Source organism: Ischnura elegans, chromosome 11 (assembly GCF_921293095.1).
Source record: "Ischnura elegans chromosome 11, ioIscEleg1.1, whole genome shotgun sequence".
Taxonomy (NCBI): domain Eukaryota; kingdom Metazoa; phylum Arthropoda; class Insecta; order Odonata; family Coenagrionidae; genus Ischnura; species Ischnura elegans.
The window spans coordinates 89884825-89903868 of record NC_060256.1 but is presented as its reverse complement, the minus strand read 5'-3'; the positions used below and the strand labels follow the sequence as shown (position 1 = coordinate 89903868).

Here is a 19044-nt window from a genome sequence, read left to right as displayed (position 1 = left end):
TTCAACTAACATCGCTTTACCCCCACTCATGCTGCCAAGTGCTAGCTGACAATCTGAGGCATTTTGCAAAATACAAGCTCTTTTCCACCGGATTTTCTTCAATTATTTTCAGTCCATCTTTGGGAGTTCTCACGAGATAAGAAAATGAATTGGAATTGCTATCAGGGAGAAACCAAATATTCTGAGAAAATATCCCTTTGTCTGGGACTGTAACAATAAAGATTTATAGCACCACTCATGAATTGTAACTTGATGTATGTTTTCGGAAAAAAATACCGCATCAACTTCCGAGAAGCTCTGCTGCTCACATCGAGTTTCCCCAGAATGCTAAGTCTCCGTCGTATTTTGACATTTATTTCTTTGCGTAAAATGCTTAAATAAACTCAGAAATACGTCGTGTTTGGTCTTATTCTTTTTGAAATTACGCGCACATTACTAATATTTCAATTCAATAAAGGTGTGACATCAATTGACGAAAGTCATTCTTAGACACCTTTTGTGCTAATAGATGACTCATGCAGCGGTTGACCTCCACAGAAATGGGGAACTTCGAAGCTGGCAGGAAAAAAAAGGTCAGTGGGGGAGAAAAGGGAGGGCCCGAAACACGTTTCTATTGTTCTCGTGTAACTTGGTATTTTTTCGAAGCTAAGGTCTTCGTAATATGATCCCTGCACGAGCTGTGACCTTTTTTTTATTTCGAGGAAGAGGAAAGCCTCAGAGGGGGGCTAGTGCTGAATGGAGAGGGATAGTGGATCTTGGGAAATGCGCTAATGTAAGTATCCCACGGTACTCACACAGCAGTTGACCTCCAGAAATGGGGAACTTCGAAGCAGGTAGCCAGAAAAAGGTCAGTGGGTGAGAAGAGGGGGGAGGGCGTGAAACACGTTTTTATTGTTCTCGTAACTCGATATTTTTTTCGAAGCAGGGGTCTTCGTAATGCGATCCCTGCGCGAGCTGGGACCTTTTGTTTGATTTCGGAGAAGAGGAAAGCGTCAGAGTGGGTGAGGCGAGTGCTAAATGGAGGGGGATAGCGGATCGTGGGAAATGCCCTAAGGTTGCTATCCCACGGCACTGAGGTTCTCCTGGTGGGGGGAATCGGGGATTTTCGGATTTTTTCACCCAACCATTTTCGGTTCCCCTCGTCGAACTCTTTTCACCGCTAAAATCCACGTATTTGATGTAATTCGTCAACTTGCGTAAAACGGCGCTGCGAGCACTAAATGACTACAGTTCTCTACATTTTTCCGAGTCAACTACCAACGACGTGCGTGCGACAGTGTATGACGCAAAATTCAAAGTATTCGAGGTATTCGAGGCGGTACTTTTCGCATAACTATTCGAAACCTCGAATATCGAATACTTTCTAGTATTCGAGGTATTCGAGTATTCGCGGATACTATTCGCACATCTCTAATAAAAACTTTTGGGTTATGTCACTGCGTCAACTCTTGGGTGGCCCCAACGTTTCCCAACCGATGCTGGTCGCCTTCTCAAGGGATTCTGTTAGACTCCCTTCAAGAATCCCTTGAGAAAACGACCATCATAGGTCGGGAAACGTTGGGGCCACCCAAGAATTGACGCGGCAACATAGCCCAAAAGTTTTTATTCATAAAAAACCATTGCTAACAATTATGCTGTAGAATACTTACGCTTCTATGCCTTAATTACCAAAATTATTTCAGCCAACCAACTCGGTAGGCATTATACCAGTGAATTTAGGATAGAGACGTTTTCATGAAGGAATATAGAACATACACAAGTATGTATGTACTAATAGTAGCAGGGTTTACCATTCTGATTTATATGCTATAAAATTTCTTTAAAGGCACCTAAATCTATCCAGATGGAGCAGTAAAATGCAAATTTTCTGCATACATTTACAAAGAAAATCACAATGCAATACAAAAAAGAAATTAAATGCTTAGACCTACAAGTCAAAAGGGCACAGTAAGATTTTGTGGCTTTTTTGAGCCCATGACTGGTTAATTTTATTTCTGTAAAGATAGTAAAGAGAGTTGACCTACCCAGAAATATTTCTTCTATGCCATCTTTAACGTCAACTTAAAATGATAGATTCTTATTTATAGTGTTGTGAAGCTTTTTGCCAGCAGGACATGCTACATTTGCTCAGTTTCCATTCACAATTTCGTTTTAAGCATGATCACCATTTTTCTTTCTTTCTAGAAACTGATCTTCCTTTCCTGAGTCTTCCCTTGCCAATGTTGTTCGACTATCAACATAAATATGATTTAATGTGTTTAAATGAATATTTCCATAGGTAATACTTAATCACTCATTCAATTATTGAACCTGGCTTCACCATGCATATTCAATGGGACACCCTTCAATCTGCAGCTATATGCTCTACCCACCAGGATACCACACAACCCTAATATTTAATAGCCAAACTTATTTCATATCAAGCACTTATATACAAGCTATTTTTTCAGTACATACATATTTTTGCCTCTATCTTTATCATTTGCATTGAAACTATAATTTGCTGTAATGGGCCATTCCATGAAAATAGGTAACTTTTGGAAATAAAAATATTTTTTTATATTTAACTTATTGTGTCATGATTGTCTTCTCATAAGGTTATATTATGAGTATTTACTAGGAATTTTAGTCAAATATGTTTAAATATGTAGGTAACCTAGGTTCAAAGTCGTCTCTTCATCAGCTGTTCAAAAATTGCCATTTTAATAGGTTGTGTTGCCATATCAATGCTTGACTAAATGCTATTTTTATGTGTCTTGGTAATTATAATATCAAAATATAGTACAGTATAAGAGTTTCTATCACAAAATTATATTAATTTTGCGATAGTATAATGGTAAAATACAGTGTTTAAAAGTAGATTGTTTCTTTGTCCCGTACGTAACATAAAATATATAAATTTATTTTTTCACTAAGTTTCTTGACAAACAGCTACTCAAAATACAATTTTCTAAACTGGTTTTGTGTCAAACTAAATGATTATGATGTTGTGAAAAAATAAAATTTAAACATACCCTAATGTTCAATTTCTTTCTGTCCCGTACGTAACGTTACGTACGGGACACTTCACAACATAATATGCAATATACATAAAAATGAATTCACTATGTCATATCATTACTAAATTTTGATAATATTTAATTCTAAAACAAAATGAAGCGTTATTTACATTTAGGCCAGAAAAGTCTAGGCCTACAGTAATTTAAATTTAAAATTGTGCTCTGGGCATTCAGGGTTGGGGAGTTTGGCATCGGTTAATAGAAGGGCCAGGTATTAAGTTCATGTCATGAAATGACAAAGTGGCAGAGGAGTAGGTGCTGTGGTTGAAAGTATGCATTGTAGTAAACAGAAGAACAAGTAAAATTTTAGGTGCATAGAGGGCGGGTAGAAAAGGTTAGAAAAAGTAAGGTGAATGAAATGGTAAATCATGACTGTTTAATTCCTGCGTTTCATTTGATTTTGTCACCTCAATAATCTCCAGTTCTTCATGACAAAAAGTGGGGACTTAATTTCTTTTGTCTCAGTGTGTGGTAGATCTCAGATGTGAAATCACTGGGATAGTTGTTCTCGATTAGATGTTTGGTGATACTAGAATTTACAGTCGCCTTTAGCCAACACGTAATACATGTTTCAGTGCGTGAGTGATTATAGCATATGTTATTTTTGTGACTGATTACTAGGAGGGAATCAAGGTCAGAAAATAAACAATGTGGACTACATGAAGTATTTTTATTTAAGTAAGTTTACATAAGCACCACTGAGTAATGCCTGAAACTTTGAAGATAAGAAATTTAATGCTTTTTCAGAATTTAAATGGTGGTGGAAAAACCTTAGGCAACTGCTGTTGCTAGAGTAAAGAAAATGCAAAGTAAACTAAATGCAAGTGATCATGATGGGTTCTTAAAAAGAAGTAAGAGGATAAATTAATTAAGAAAAAAGCAGAGAGAAAATATTACCGACAAAGAAAAAGTATGAAAGGGAAAAAATGACAGTGAATAGCAGGCAAACTTAAGCTAAAAAATCAAGCTCACATCAGTTCTCCTGAATGCAATTTTAGAGAACTGACTGAATGGAGAAGTGAGGATGAAAATGATGCTCTATTCAATCTGCCAAGGATTTTGCATCAGAATCTTCAGTAGTTTGTTCAAAGACAAGTTTTATTGTATTGTTGTTCAATATTTGTTTGTTCAAGGCATATTATGCTGGAGAAGATTATATAAATGATACCATCATCAAAGTAAAGCATTGAGACAATGTTCAAGCAGCACCAGATATCCTTAGCTTTCACGTGATATGCAATACAAATGAAAGTTTTTCAGGAGAGAAACATTTTAAAGATATCAACTTGAATTTAGACCTGTTTGTTGAAGTGAAGACAGAATTCAGAGGTCAGTGGGTTCTAGTGCAATATAATGGCAATTTATTTTGAGGCAAAATCACAGAAATTGTCTCACAGAAGCAACTGTAAGTTACAGTCATGGTACCTAGTGGCGCAGCGAGGGGGGGGAGGTTTTTGGGGCATAATCACCCCCCAAATCTAAATTAGTTAATTGGATTAATATTACATATAGAAAAGTGTAAGGATTAATAAAATATCCCTCAGAAAGCTGTAAAACTCCCCATTTTGAACCATTTATCTTAAAAAATTTCTGGGGGAGGGTCCCCGTACCTCCTGCTTGCCCTGGCAGGTATTCCATACCCCCCAGATCCCCACTATTAGTCGCCCCTAAAACCTCCTCTGGCCTTAATTCCTAGCTGTACCCCTGATGGTACCCACCAGTCCCCAGAACATTATAAATGGCCAACGCTGCCCGATTGTATTGTATACAATAGAGAGACAGAGGTGATTAAAGCTATTTCTCCTCCTATAGTGTTGAACAAAAAAAGACGATGGAAAATTTAACCGTAAAGATCTTAAATTATGAACTCTGGTATCTTTCTCCTTGTTTTTTTTTTAATAATACCATGGTAACAAGATTAAAGTAGCTGTATAATTTTTTTATACCTTAATTGTATTATAATTAAGCTAAGCAAATACAAGTTAATTGATCAAGAAAATAATGCTTATAAACATATGATCTTCTTATATTGTAATTGGCTTAACAACCTTTTCTGATAAATGTGTTTTTGACCATGTTAACTCTGCCTGCTTTCAATAACTTTTAGCCTGAAGTGTACAATGTCCCGTAAGTAACACCCTTGTCCCGTACGTAACAAAAGGTGAAAAAATTGTAACTTAGTTGAAAAAAATTTGTTAATAATGTTAAGTATATGTACTTGAAGCATACTTTTTAAGCTATATGAAAAAAAATACCACAGCATTATGAAAATTCTAATTGAGCTGAAATATCATTTTTCATAACATGAGCCAAACAAGTGGTTGACTCAGCTTGTCCCGTACGTAACAGGCACTTATTTTTTCTTGCAACAGTTACAACAAAGTGCTAAAGCCAAAACTGTAGCTTGAAAAATAGCTTAGGTCTACACCTAACAATTTATAGCTGTTTCAATGAAACACAAAAAATATTAGGAGCAGAAATAATATTTTAAAGCTGTAAAAATTAGTACAAATGTCCCGTACGTAACGGTGGAATGGCCCTAATGAAATACAGCCTTCATTTTTTAAAACATATAGTCAATATCTTACATTTCCTAAGCTCTTTTGAAGAATTGCAATGGTCAACTCAAAAATCTTTTAAAATGCTTGATGTGATCTTCTCAAACAAAGATGATACAGTGAAGGATTGTAATAAGTCCTCATACGAGGAACATACGATATACAATCAGTACTTACTCTAGGACCCATATTGACACTTTCCATGTCACTTGTGTCTTCCTCAGATTCCGAAGGAATGGATGGTTTTACTTCCACGATTTCGTCCGAAACCGTTTGACTTTTCTGGACTGGCGCATTGTCAGAGACTGCCCTGGTATCTTCATTATCACTTGGCGATGCATCAAAATCCTTAGTTTCGGTGCGCTCTTCTTCTATACTTTCCTCGTATTCCTCCTTATCTTCTTCTTTCACTTCCTCGATTTTAAATAAAGACAACCGCTTGTTGCGAATGGGAGTTCTCTTTTCTGAATTAACATCATTTTTCAATATGCTGGGAACCGCAGTAACTTCTACACTGTTCGATGGAGACGTTGAACTTTCTCGATCCTCTCGATTTTTTCTACCAACTTTACGATTAGATTTTGGCGTCCTAGTTCGAACCTGATAGTCCTCTTCTGTGTCCGAGGTGATCACCCTTGACCTAAGTTTCCTTACGATTGAGGGACTATCGGTATTGCTGCTGACAACATGCTCTGGTAAAGAAGTTAGCGCCTCTTTTACAGGCTCATCCTTACCAGACAACGACCTTCTCGTCTTCATGTTCACGATTTTTAGTCACAACTCTTAAAATCTCGAATATGGATTCTATAATTACAGAGTAGATTTCTAACGATTCATGCAATCATTCCACTTCGAAAAAACAAGAGATTACATGGTAAACATACAGATTATAAACACCCTGAATTTTAACCCAATGAGAAAACGCATCACACAACCGTTCTTCAATCACAATAAAAGTTTAAGAGCTTAGAAACACATTGAACTAAAAATCCAGACAAGGGTAACGGCAACCACATGTTCCATGGCTTCCACGGTACCCATGCCTCAGCCCCCTCCCCACCCTCCCTCTTCCCCCCTTGTTCCTCTCTGAAAATTTGACAAACGAATTCATAAATTCATAATGCGCATTGATTGCCATCCGCTGAAGTCAATTTGCAAAACTATTTCGCGGAACTGTATGTTAGTTGATCCATTATAACTTATGTTTATATAGTTATTGTGACGGGAGTTTTCCAGTGTGAAGAGTATTCAGCTCAGAGGCGGCATTGTTGTTAAATATATGCCAATTATAACTCAATTACGCTGCGCATGCTGCTAAGAAAATTCTTAACTCCTTATTGAATCATATTCTTTTAAAATGTAGGCTTTCCAAAGTTTAGTGGTTTAGTCGCTTGTTTCATACGCCTTCATTTTAGAAATTACTAGATTTGAATAAGCTACCCCACTTCTGCTTCACGAGTTAAAAAGGGCCACAAACAATACAGGAAAAACTTAACCCACCGTTGCCATGGTAACGCAATGTTTTGATGAGCTTTTGAAACGTAGAAGACCGCATGAGGTGAGAAGGGGGAAGGTTTTGGTTGAACCATGAGTTCCGAGGATAAATCGTGGGTCTTTGACTCTCTGGTTGGATTTTTAAAAGGACCATTATGGAATGGCCCGATTAATTCCTTCGTTGAGCAGAAATCTATATGTAAGTTACACTAGATCATGATGTAAAATGCATGATCATCTTGTTAAGGTTGTGTTCTCGGTTCAATTCAGTATGTGCCGTCTGAGCGATGATTTGCAATTCTGACGTCTTTCTTACTAGGTTGTCAAGTGCGTAAAGCAACCCAGTTGTAACTTTTGAGGTGAAAAAGATATGTTTGCGATTTTATACACCTTACAGTCGGGTACAATCGAACTTTTTATCAGGGTTGTTCGCCCGACTTGATTACTGCTGGGGGTCCGAAATACTGCCTGTTGTAGATGCATTTCGGCCTGTCAGTCCTTAAAGGAGTTTCACTTAGTGCACTTACTTCTCAAAGTGGACTAAGGTATTTGAGAAGTTAGTGTAAGTTAGGAAAAACTTTGGAAAGCATATGATTGATGCTTTCAAAAGTTTTTCCTGCAAAGTTCTGCTTCCTATAAACATAGAAATTCTTCTGGAAGGTCAGAAGCCATGAGCTTAGAGGTATTTCAGTCACACATCATCTCCTCATGCTAGGCTGCAAGCAAGTGAATGCCATTTTTTCGGTACTACTCTAGTTTCCGCTCTAAAAGCTTTCATCGTACGGTGTGCATAGTTGTTTACTTGAGTGGTTCTCTTCATATCTTCAGAATTTTCAATTGATCATCAAATTTGCCTCTTTTACCTCCAAGAAGTTCACTGCAACATTAGGTATACCGCAATGCTCCCTATCTGCCATCACTCAACTAAGGCAGTAGATACGAAACCCTAGGGCGGGCAGTTGCTCTCCTGGGCCGAGGTCTGCAAGCGTTAGCTTATCACCTCTGCACCGCAGAAGGGGGAGGACAGGAAGGAGGCGCCGCCGCGATAGGAGCCCTACGATGCCTCCTGGGATGGGATAGGGAAGAGGAATCTCGCACCGTCACAAAGGCGAGCAGATCCTACTACTAGCAAAACCTGGAAAAACCATTGCTGTGCCAGCAATTTTATCTTTTATTTTATCCTATGAGGAAGAATAATCCAACGATCAAATCGCTAAATGTAGGGCAAAGAGTTTGAGGGTTCTGGGCGAACCCTTCGAGGGTCCAACGCACCGGGGCCGGGAACCAAGCCAGTGGCTTATACACCCGATCACCCGGGGAGGGGCTGGAGAGGAAGGGAAAAGGATAGAGGGGCCGCCGCGATGGGAGCCCGACGACACCTCTGGGAAAGGATAGGAGCGGAAGGGATGGGACGAGGGAAAAACACCCCAACGCTATAGAAGCGAAAGGGGCCCTACTAATTAGCGAAACCAAGCGTGAGCTACTAATATTCTACCAATCCTAGTGGATTTTCCTATGAGGAAGAAAAATCCATCGATCGAATCGGTAGATGCTCGACTAGGGCAGTCAACCTTGGGCAAGATTGACAAACTTTTTAGCCATTGAGTGCCACAGTTAATGAAATGAGAATATGCTCGCTGGATGTAAATGCCAACTCAACCCATTGCCCATATAGCTCCTTCCCCACTCTTTTGTGCCAAAATAATTGCTCCTCTTGCCACTTTGGGTAGGAATGCATTCTATAGGTTTGCCAACCCCAGGCTAGGGCCTGTGCCATTAAACATATTCATCAATCATCTCTCTGATATCATTCCTACTAAATATCATGTGCTTGCTGATGACCTCATGTTGTATTTGACGGCTGCCTCCAACAATGACTTTGACACTTCTGTAGTATATTGACTGTTGATTGACAAAGCACCAATTATCACATGTCTTTAAGCCTGCAGTTGTGTTACCTTTCGTAGGATATTATCTCTACCATACTACAACAACAAATCAGGAGCATGGAGTCATGAGATGATGTAGGAATTGAAGGACCTTAACATAATGTGCCCTGCTCACCTGAGCTCTTAGTAGCACATTACTTTCACATGTAATAAAGCTAAAAGAACACTGGAATGATAATTAGGTACTCAAGATTAGTGCAAACTATTATTAGCACACTACTACTATAAGTCTCCATTAGCCTTGTAGAATTTGTAGTACTGCCTTTAAGGTTTTACTTAGAGTATTATACTATTTTTTAGCATTGGTACATGATGAGACTTTTTGATGGACTTGGGGGGAAGCCTGGCCTCCCCAACCTAAATGGTAATTTGCCCAAAAAAACCTAAAAAAAAAAACCCGTAGAAATGCCAAAAAATTTTAGTCTTTGATAGTACTTAAAAATTTTTTTTCAGAGTTAGCAATGAAAAACACTGTTATTTCCACAATTTATTTTTAAATTACTATCGATTTCACTATTATGATATTATCGAGTACATAAATACCAAAAAAAATATGGTAGGGACAGGTTCATATATGCTATGGTGATTATTAGAGGAGGAGGTTAGGTTAAGCCGGGAGGGGAAAGGTCTGGGGGGAAACAAAGTTTGCCATTCAAGTTGTGGGGGTGGGATGTACAAGCTTAAAGTTTCAGTTTAAAACTGTTTTCAGAGGCAAATTCAAACAAATTTACCAAGGTGAACCCTGGAGACCCCTCCATTTCACTGGGGGGTATTCGAGAACCCATAATTCCCCAGCAGGATTGCTGGCCCCTTCAATTTAAAACTCTAAACTTTGCCCATGCATGGGCGTAATAGAAGAGCCTAAGGCCATTTTCCAATTCACCTGGTATGCACTCATTCCCTTGTTCCCTTTCTCCCTTGCACCCTGCTCCCTTACTAATGCGCTACTGGCGCCATAAAGTGTGAACGGAAATAATGCGAACTATTGGCAGTAACAAAATGTGAAGCACAGGGTAGGGTTAGGACATCTGGTGGTGATTTAAGAATCAATAACATCTTTATACTTTTGCAGGTGAGTGGCAAGAATTCACAATGCCGATATAATATTACGTAAAAGAGCTCACATAATAAACACAACATTACTTACAACTCCTGTTTAATATTTCTTAGTTTTCCATCGCCGCCATTTTCACGTCCACTTCCCACGAGGGCACCGTAACGAGGGAGCATCCACGTTCCCTTGTTCACTTACCCTTCGTTCCCTTGCGCCCTCGCCGATTGGATCCACCCTTGCTGTCGTCACATCCGTAAGTTGACGATGAAAAAGTGTACGAAGGGTGAATAATTGCAAATTGGAAAATAGCCTAAGCCCCCCCAGAAGTCTTGTGGTCCACACCAAAAAAATTGACAAATGAAAGTTTAGGTGGCCACAATTCTGGAAACATCCTTTGGTATTTTATAAAAATATCATCAGAAATTAGGCTTAATTTAAGTTATGAGAAGGTTGGATAAAGAATATTTTTTTGGGGAAGAAACAACCCTTCTTGAAGTAGTGCTCACACTCCAGAGAGTGGGTGATCTTACGATGGTCTCATGCACTTCCTCAGTCAAATTCCCTGGCTTTACCCATGATGTTTGGTCTCCCTACTAATAATTACTTCAAGAAAAACAAGTTGGTGTCATGTGCGTATCCAGCGATGGGCAGGAGGGGGCAGCTGACCCCCACAGAAGCAAAAATTGCTTTAAGTCTTTAAGGAAAATAATATTTTTTCAAGCAAATAACTTTAGAAACTAATAAAGAGCTGTTACAGTTTCCTTAAAATGTTGATTTCATTCACCTTTTCCATGCTTAAATCTCACCTACAACTTGAACAACCATGGCTTGCCCCTCCCCCTAGTTTCGATCCTGGGTACGCCCTTGGTTGGTGTGTTGGGTTCACACCCTGTGGGCCCACGTTCAAATCCCAATGGTGACAGAGATTTTTCATAGACTACATTGAGTTATTGAGTTTATTTTTATTTTTCCCAATCCTTGCTTGAGTGAATTGTGCGAGGGGCATTTCAAGTGCAGCATTCCATCCGTCAAATGAGGTATTGAGCCGTGGTTTCCATGGTGCCTTTCATTTAGTGCAGGCTAATGTCGATGGCGAGTGTCTCTCCACTCTTCCTTCCCTACCCTTCCATCATGATGCAAATTACCAAAGCAGTTGTTAATTGCCTCCTCTAAATATTATATCTTTAATAAGACCTCGGTCCACGTAATCTCAATTCACACCACCATAGCTGGTTATTGCCTTGTTTAATGGCAGATATTCAGTGGAACATATTGGCCAACCTCTTGGGTTTTCAGCCATTGATAATAAGAAGCAGAATCTTTGACCTTGTGTTCCTTCAAAGACTGGTGTACAGAGAGACGAGCTGCCCTTTACTTTTAGAGAAGATTCAATTTCATGTTCCTGCTACTGCAAGATTGAGGGAGGTCTCACCACTCTACAAGTACAGCGTAATAGTCCATATGAAGGCATTTGGGAATGCTCAGCCACCAAAGCTTGACATCATCAATGCCAGTGCTACTCAGTTCGATGGGCATAGCAGCTCACTCCTTTCTACTCAGAAAACAATTTTGACTTCGAAATTATTATTGATATAAAATTTTGTCCTTCAATGAAGAATAACAATACAGATAATAACAATGATTCAATACAGTTCAAGGAATGAATGCTTTTTCTATCTTTCAGTTTTTGAAGCAGAGGAAAGTACTACTGAGGAACATGCAAAGATACACAATGAATATAAAAATTTGGTAAGAATAACACTAGTTTTGGTTAAAATTTCTCTCTTAAATTGTATTTTTCTCAGAATCTTTGATACAAAAATACGAGATTTTCATAATTGTGGCATAAGCATGTAGGCACTAAGAATCTCTCATTGATCTTGATTTTTTTAAAGGTTGACTATATGCTGGGAACGTACATGGAAGAAATGGGAATCACTCCAGCTGAATTTGAAAATGCATGCAGTGAGCCAACTGGAGAGATAGAAGCCAAACTTCATCAAGTGGGTACCTACAATTACCTAACTCCATTGTTTGAATATATCAAAACCCTGTTCTTATTCCCATATCTTTCAGACTTTGTTCGAGCAGATTTGGGCGGCAAATGACATGAGCATATTTAAGCAGATGATGGCAGAAAAAAATTTAGATCTCCAGCTTCAGGCTCTAGAAATGATCCACAATCGTTTTGGCGTTACACCACAATCTTATGTCCTTAATTTTTCACCCAAGAAAGAGAGACCTGAGAGGGTGTTGGAGAAACAAGTTTTAGGGTAAGTTACTTGCCAACAGAGGCGGTCGGGGGTGATTGGGGGCCCTCCTTACCGAGGGATTCGTGGGTGGAAATTTTCAGGAAATTACATCCCTGGAAATTGATTTGGCCACTATTCTGGCTCTGGGCTAGATAAAAGTTAATAATAAAAGCAATTTTTTTAAGAGAAATCACAATGAAAAGTGAGAAATTCACAGCTTATACAGTTTAATAATTCATTTTGTTCTATTATCTATTCAGTGAATTTGTTTCTTGAAACAGCTCTGAAATCTAAAAATCCTTTAAAACAACCTTTTCGAATAACCCTTTCAAAAGAGCATCAGGTTTTTTTTTATCTTCTTACACCTTTATTTTATTAGTTTTTCATAAAATCTTTTTCCACTTTGTTGTTAATAAAGCAACTTATGAAAACGTATTATTTTATAATGGCAAAATAAGAAACTGGTTCAAGTAATCTGAGTCTTTTTTCTATTACACCTTTCTTATACGAGTAACATCTATAACCTCTCTAGTTGAATTTACATCATAGAGTTGGAATCAGCTATAAAATTGCTCTAGTAATTGCTGATTGTAACTAAATGGTAGGATACCTACTTTTAACTCTTTCCTGCCAGCACCAACAATAGGTAAATGTTTTCCATTCTAGGAGTAGCATAAGAATATTTGAAACCTCTCTGTGCTGAGCTCTTTTTTGTGGTGGAGTTTACCCAGTGGTGGCTCGTGAGTCAAATGCTGGGAGGGGCACACTCCACTGGGGGGTTAACATTTTTTAATACTTTGGGTATTTTAGTGAGTTTTTCAGGCAATCTAGAGACCACTAATACACAAAACAATCACTAACACTAAAACACTAACAATCACTTACTCGATTAACTCAACTACAACTAGGCCTATTCTCATCAAAACAATTTACACATAATAAGTCAACTGGTCACCAAAACAAGGTATTCTTCAACACTGCAACACCAAGATTATACGGCCACCGGGTGGCGCGGCGATGTCAACTCACTAGATATGTCGTTCTGCGCATGCTCGGGCGGCGTCCCAAGACTTCCATAAGACACAAGCTTTTGTTAGACGCGTCATAGCACCAGCAGCCCCCACCACTACCACTCTAAATATAACTGCATGGTGATGGATTGGGACGTTCCGGTCAGCGCCCCGGGGCTACAAATCCGAACTTCTCACGCTATTTTTGTGTGTTTTTTCTACATTCTCGATGCATGCGATTGAAAAAACAGCTTGGTTAATAGATGTATAAATACAATTGAGTTGGTATTTAATTTTTTTTCCTTTTTCCAATCTTTGCGAGGAGGGAGTCCGAGAGTCCTTACAGGCAAGCCGCCACTGGAGTTACCCTTGTACCCTCATCCCTCCAATTGGGGATCCAACTCAATGGGGTGCCCGTCCCATACACCAGCCACTGGACTAGATCCTCTAACCGTATCCTAGCAGGAGTCCAAAGGCAAATTATTGAGTTACCAGTGTTTTTTAAACCAAATATTGCATTTGATTGTCAATAATTTACTCTTCTAAAAAAATTACTAATAGCTTTTTCAAGCATTGCGGAATTTAAAGCGAATTTCTAGCATTAATAACAAGAAAGTTAGTGAACACAAGGTGCTAAGACCATAAGTCCAGAAATCCATTATTTTTAATGCTAAAATTTATTTAATTATTGCTTACGCACAGAGCCCAAGGAAGTAAGAGATCTTCCCATTGGGGACCTTTTGTCCTTCGCTAAGGACATTGGCCTCTTTGGGTGATCCATTAACGGTGGTTGGCACAATGGACCTAAAGGTCTAAGTGCCCTGGGAGCTGATCCCTCGCCGCATAAACTAATCTAATCTAAATCTAATCTAATTGCTTACTCACAGAAAAAAATGAATTTATTTCAAAGTAAAAAAAAATGTAGCATGCAACCAAGTATATTATTGCAAAAACCATTGAAAATATGTCCATTTTGTAAAGTATTACCACAGTGAGGATGATCATAAATGAGTGGGAGGATTGGGCTTAATTGCCGAGGAGTAGCCCGAAGGTCTTCCTAAGATGGGTCTCTGACTGGGCCTGAATGCATCCTACAATTGCTAACTCAGCGGTTACTTCCCCTCATTCGCGTCGGCTAGAGCCGGCATCCACCGTTTCCATTGAATAATCCACGACAGCTATACCCGATGTAAGGTCTTCTGCGTATGAAAATGCCCGTCAGCTCCACCCAACGTTCGGCACGAAAGGGTTAATGGACTTGTCTCACCCTAATATGTACATAAGTAATTTTCTTGTTCTAGGCTAACACTTGAGCATGATACTGATCCTAGTGAGAACTCAACAAGATTGAGATCAAAAAATGAAAATGGCAGTGCAGCCATGAATGTTGCACCAAGGGAAAGTGGCATTGCAAGGACATCTGGAGAGGGGAAATCCAGAAAGGTTCCACATATTCCAAGTGAGAGACTTACTGTGACAACTTGATTTAAATTCAGAGCATTTCCCATCTTCAACCATGCTTTGATCAGATATTGAAGCTCTCTCAAAAAACATTATGACCGCTCATGCACTTGAAGGTTACTGCACCACTGGACTTAGCATTCCTATCGGGATATTTTACAAATATGTCTCTATGCTAATTATAGCCACTGCTTCCAAATCAAAATCCAAGGGATCTGAGGATGCAGGTGATCCATCTGAATCAAGATTGGTGAGTATCTTTGTGTAAGCCAAACTAGTTATGTAAGTACCTATTTTAAAAGGGTAATTGCTGCAGTGATAAGTGTTAAAGCTATACTCTTGCACAATTTAGTAGATAGTCACACAAAATGCTGGCAGCCCGGAAGTTGTGGACAAGATAGGTTCCTCAGAATTCCCTTGAGTTGCAGTGTGCTCTTTTAAAAAGTTTAGTTTATTTCCAAGGGTGATAGAGCATGAAAAGAAAGTGTCACATATTTTTCTATTTTTCAATCACTTGCCCACTTTTTGAGTTACTTACAACAAAAAATCAATGGCCTTAATGCTTTGACAGAGAAGTTGATGACATCACTAACTCATGCCGAGCAGGTCTTCTCATTAGCTGCTAGCATTAGCCTCGTGTGGCTCATTATTTTTTTTCACTCTTGTGAAGCATAATTCCCTATGATGACATATTACTAACTCATGAAAATTGGACAGCAACTCTCACATTTTCTTATTTTGAAATTATCAGATAATGGCTGAAAGGTGGATTTTTTCTCACAGTAAATCCCAAATTCTTTCAAATTCTTTTAATGAAAAATAATTTTAAAATTGGGTCTTAGTGAACAACATGGGCGGAGTGTAGAGGAAGTAGTATAGGGAGACCAACATTCCTGCCAAGGGTTTAGAGGCTATGGAATACCTCCCAGTGAAACGGGAGGGTCCTTGCACTCTGCCCAGGAAAATTTGTTTAAATTATAGCCTCTGAAAACAGCATTTTAATGACTATCTAAGACTAAAATTTTTTGGTATTTCTTCAGGTTTCATACTACTTTCGGAAAAATTACCTTTCGTGTAGAGGGATCCCCCTAATCCCCTCAAAACTCCACCCATGCGAACAACCCTATTGTAAATATGTAACTTGAATTGTAACAAAAAACACAGAGTCATAAAGCTCCACCTGATCTAGCTCGCTCAACTTGCTCTTTCATGTGATGCAGACTTTTTTGGAAAAGAAAAAAAAAAGAACGTTAACTAATATGGAACAAGTGAAGAGAGATGTGAAAGAGAAGAAATACGTAGGTGTGAAAAGATTAGCTGAAAGGAGAACAGAGTGGAGAGCTGCGTCAAACCAATCCTAGGATTGTTGACCAATGATGATGATGATGATGAACGAATGATGAATTTTTTATGCAAACTGCCTTTATGTCCTAAAAGTCTATTTTTTTACTGTTAATTAAAAACCAATTATTTTTCAATCACGTATAATTATTTCAACTGGATTCGATGAGATTTGGCGGAATAACTTGATTAATTGCAATTAATAAAAATTTCTGTCATGCCTATTCATTTTGATTGTGAGAGTTAGCTGCGTTGTATTTTGATGGATAGCAATGCACAGGCATGCTGGAAAAAGTTTTTCCCTTGTGGCAAATACACGTGATACATCTGTTGAGGAGACAACTAGTACAGGGCCATCTATTCTCTGACCCTCCCAATTTTTGCTGTACCAGTGATTACATTTCATAATGTCTGACAATAAGCCATGATGTATTTAACTTTCAGTGTTATGCAAACGATATGAATTGCTTCTTTAATGGAACGCATGGTTTTTAGATGCATGTGAATTCACAACGCAACCCACATACCATCTAAGCCCCCTCCCCCTTCTAAACCAAATTTCTGGCTGTGTGATAGGCATATCATGATAATTATTAATGTGACCTGATTATTTGGCTCATGCAATGCTGTATGTAGTAAACAACTGTCACCATTAAAATGGGTAGAAAGAGCACAAAATTTATTTAATTCAATTTTTTATGATTATTTTGGCATGATGCTATGGAGGGGGCCAAATCCATTAGTATTCTCTTCAATTTAGGGTCTTCCAAAACTCAAGGAGTGTCTCTTTTTTGTTACTTCCTCATACTGTCAGGCTTTAAATCCACTGCTTTGTTGAAGCTGAATCAATGGAATGCAGACGCCACATCTTTCAATTGTACAATGAAGTGGAATAGACTAAGAGCACATTTAACCTGAGGGATGCAAAAAGGTGTATGGTTACATTACTGACATAACAAAGGATGTGCTTTATTATCACTGAAATACCACATTTTGCATAGCTGAAAAACCCATCCAATTTTCAGTATTGGACACAGAAAGCACCTAAGCTAAAGTGACCATATGTCCCAGTTTACCCGGGACAGTCCCGTTTTCAGAACGCTTGTCCCGGTGTCCCCGCAATGTTCCCCGGGACAGGCAAATGTCCTGTTTTTTTGACTTGCGTCTGTGTGAAATACTGAAACTTTTATTTTGCGTCCTTTTAGAAATTTGTTGCCCTGACAAAAAAAAACAAATAATAAATAATTATGCCACTAATGGTGCTATAGTGAGCTATCTTACTGTCTCTATCCTTATACTGAATTGAAAGAATATGGAGGGGGGAAAAACTGGTATTCGACATTTATGACGTTAGTGTCTTTTTTGTAATTTCTACATGTAGTTAACCGTAAACAACACAATAAAGTGAATGTTTGAAAATCTCCCATGGTTAAATCACCTGACCATTTTAAAGGGCAATGTTTAAAATGTAAATACCCTACCCCAAAAATTTCGTGCGCCAAAAACCTTAGGTAAGCTATGTGTCCCGCTTTGTCCCTTTCAAGATATGGTCACTTTACCTAAGCCTCTAGTCAATGATAGATAGGAGAAACTTATTCAACGTACAAAAAAATCCTTATGGTAATAGTAATGGCTAAAGCCAACTTAAGTGTCCCAGTGAGTAGCAAGGCTTAACCAATATACACTCGGCTATGTTAAATTTCTTTACACTGGTCAAACAAAGAATGCCTGTATTTATCTGCCAAAGGTAAGCTGTCACCAAGTCTGGTAGTATTTATAAAGTAGTGGGTGGTTTTTACATTTGCAGTTTGGAATTAGCTCCAGTCTCACTGGGAGCTGTGACGAATATTATAGCCACTCAAAAATATTTCACTTGGAGCAAATAACCACATCTTCTTTTCATTTAGGCTGAGGAAAGACTGCAGAAGCGGAAAGAGTATCTTCAGGCACAGAGGGACAAACTGATGGAAATGAGGAAACGGGAGAAAGAGAAGACAGCAAAAGGCACTAGGGCCAGTGGTTCAGAGGAGATTCCCCACAGCACAACAGAAATTACTGATTCAGATGTGACAGGGAATAGTGATATCAATCCTAAAACCTTACAAATTCGTAAAGCCCTGGCAAAGAGGCTGAAAGAGGAGGTCATTAAAAAACCACTCGATGAGTAAGCTCTATTAAAAAAATGAGTTAAATGCTTTCTTCTTGTGTGTTGAGTGGTGAGGTGCATTATGGTGCTTCAAACCTATGGCCTACTGTGATTTGACTCAAGTAAATACACTATACAGATTTTTGATGTTTTTACCTCATCTTTTTTCGAATATTAAAAAAGCTTACAAGCACACTCCATGTATGCGGGTGGCTTTGTAAATGCTGACATTTTTATTGCATTTAAATTTCTAGATTGTTATAAATTTTTGTTGAAATATAACATTTTGCCAGAAAATTATCTGAAAATGATGTTCTCCATAGCCTTTAAGTTTTCTCACTTGAAGTTTTATTTTGCAGTATTACGTACGCACTGATTGAAATCATGTTGGCTCTTCTCCTTTCACCGAGTGCAAATTGTGAATTTTGATGTGAACTGAAGTTGTTTTGATGAGAAAAAAAGTTAAGGAATAATGCCTCATAATATATAATAGGCTCATCCCACATAATAGGTTCATCTGAAGCAACAAGTGATTTTGCTAACCTTTTGATCTTCATGACATTCAATAAACTACTCTCTATACTATCAAAATGCTTACATTATTTCTACTCATATTCCTGAAAATGAGTGTTGCAATAATAATTTACACTCCTTAATGTACTGTTGTTGATCCGTTTGGTGCCACTTAGACAAATTGCGGCGACTTTTTTAAGGCTAAGG

At 38.4% G+C, this 19044-nt stretch overlaps 2 protein-coding genes across 5 annotated transcripts in view; one reads left to right on the top strand and one right to left on the bottom strand.

Moving 5' to 3' along the window:
- Positions 1–6656, bottom strand: part of LOC124167854 (microfibrillar-associated protein 1-like) — a 16130-nt gene extending 9474 nt beyond the window's left edge. The window contains exon 1 of the mRNA XM_046545900.1: positions 5795–6656. Coding sequence (XP_046401856.1) covers positions 5795–6376 — 582 coding nt within the window. The 5' untranslated portion in view covers positions 6377–6656. The remainder of the gene's footprint in view (positions 1–5794) is intronic.
- On the top strand, positions 2026–18915 carry LOC124167855 (cilia- and flagella-associated protein 36). 4 transcript variants are annotated; one of them, XM_046545903.1, is made up of 8 exons: positions 2026–2278; positions 11799–11863; positions 12010–12117; positions 12191–12387; positions 14678–14835; positions 14954–15087; positions 18086–18342; positions 18684–18915. In XM_046545903.1, exons 1-8 carry the CDS (start codon positions 2263–2265, stop codon positions 18751–18753), a joined length of 1005 nt encoding a protein of 334 aa, XP_046401859.1. In that variant the 5' UTR covers positions 2026–2262; the 3' UTR covers positions 18754–18915. The 4 variants fall into 4 exon arrangements, 3 of the variants coding, with proteins under 3 accessions (XP_046401859.1, XP_046401857.1, XP_046401858.1); XM_046545901.1 differs by lacking the exon at positions 2026–2278 and adding an exon at positions 6753–7310; XR_006866776.1 differs by lacking the exon at positions 2026–2278 and adding an exon at positions 6754–7310 and having other exon boundaries at positions 18086–18446; positions 18684–18771.
- Positions 18916–19044: the final 129 nt, after the last annotated feature.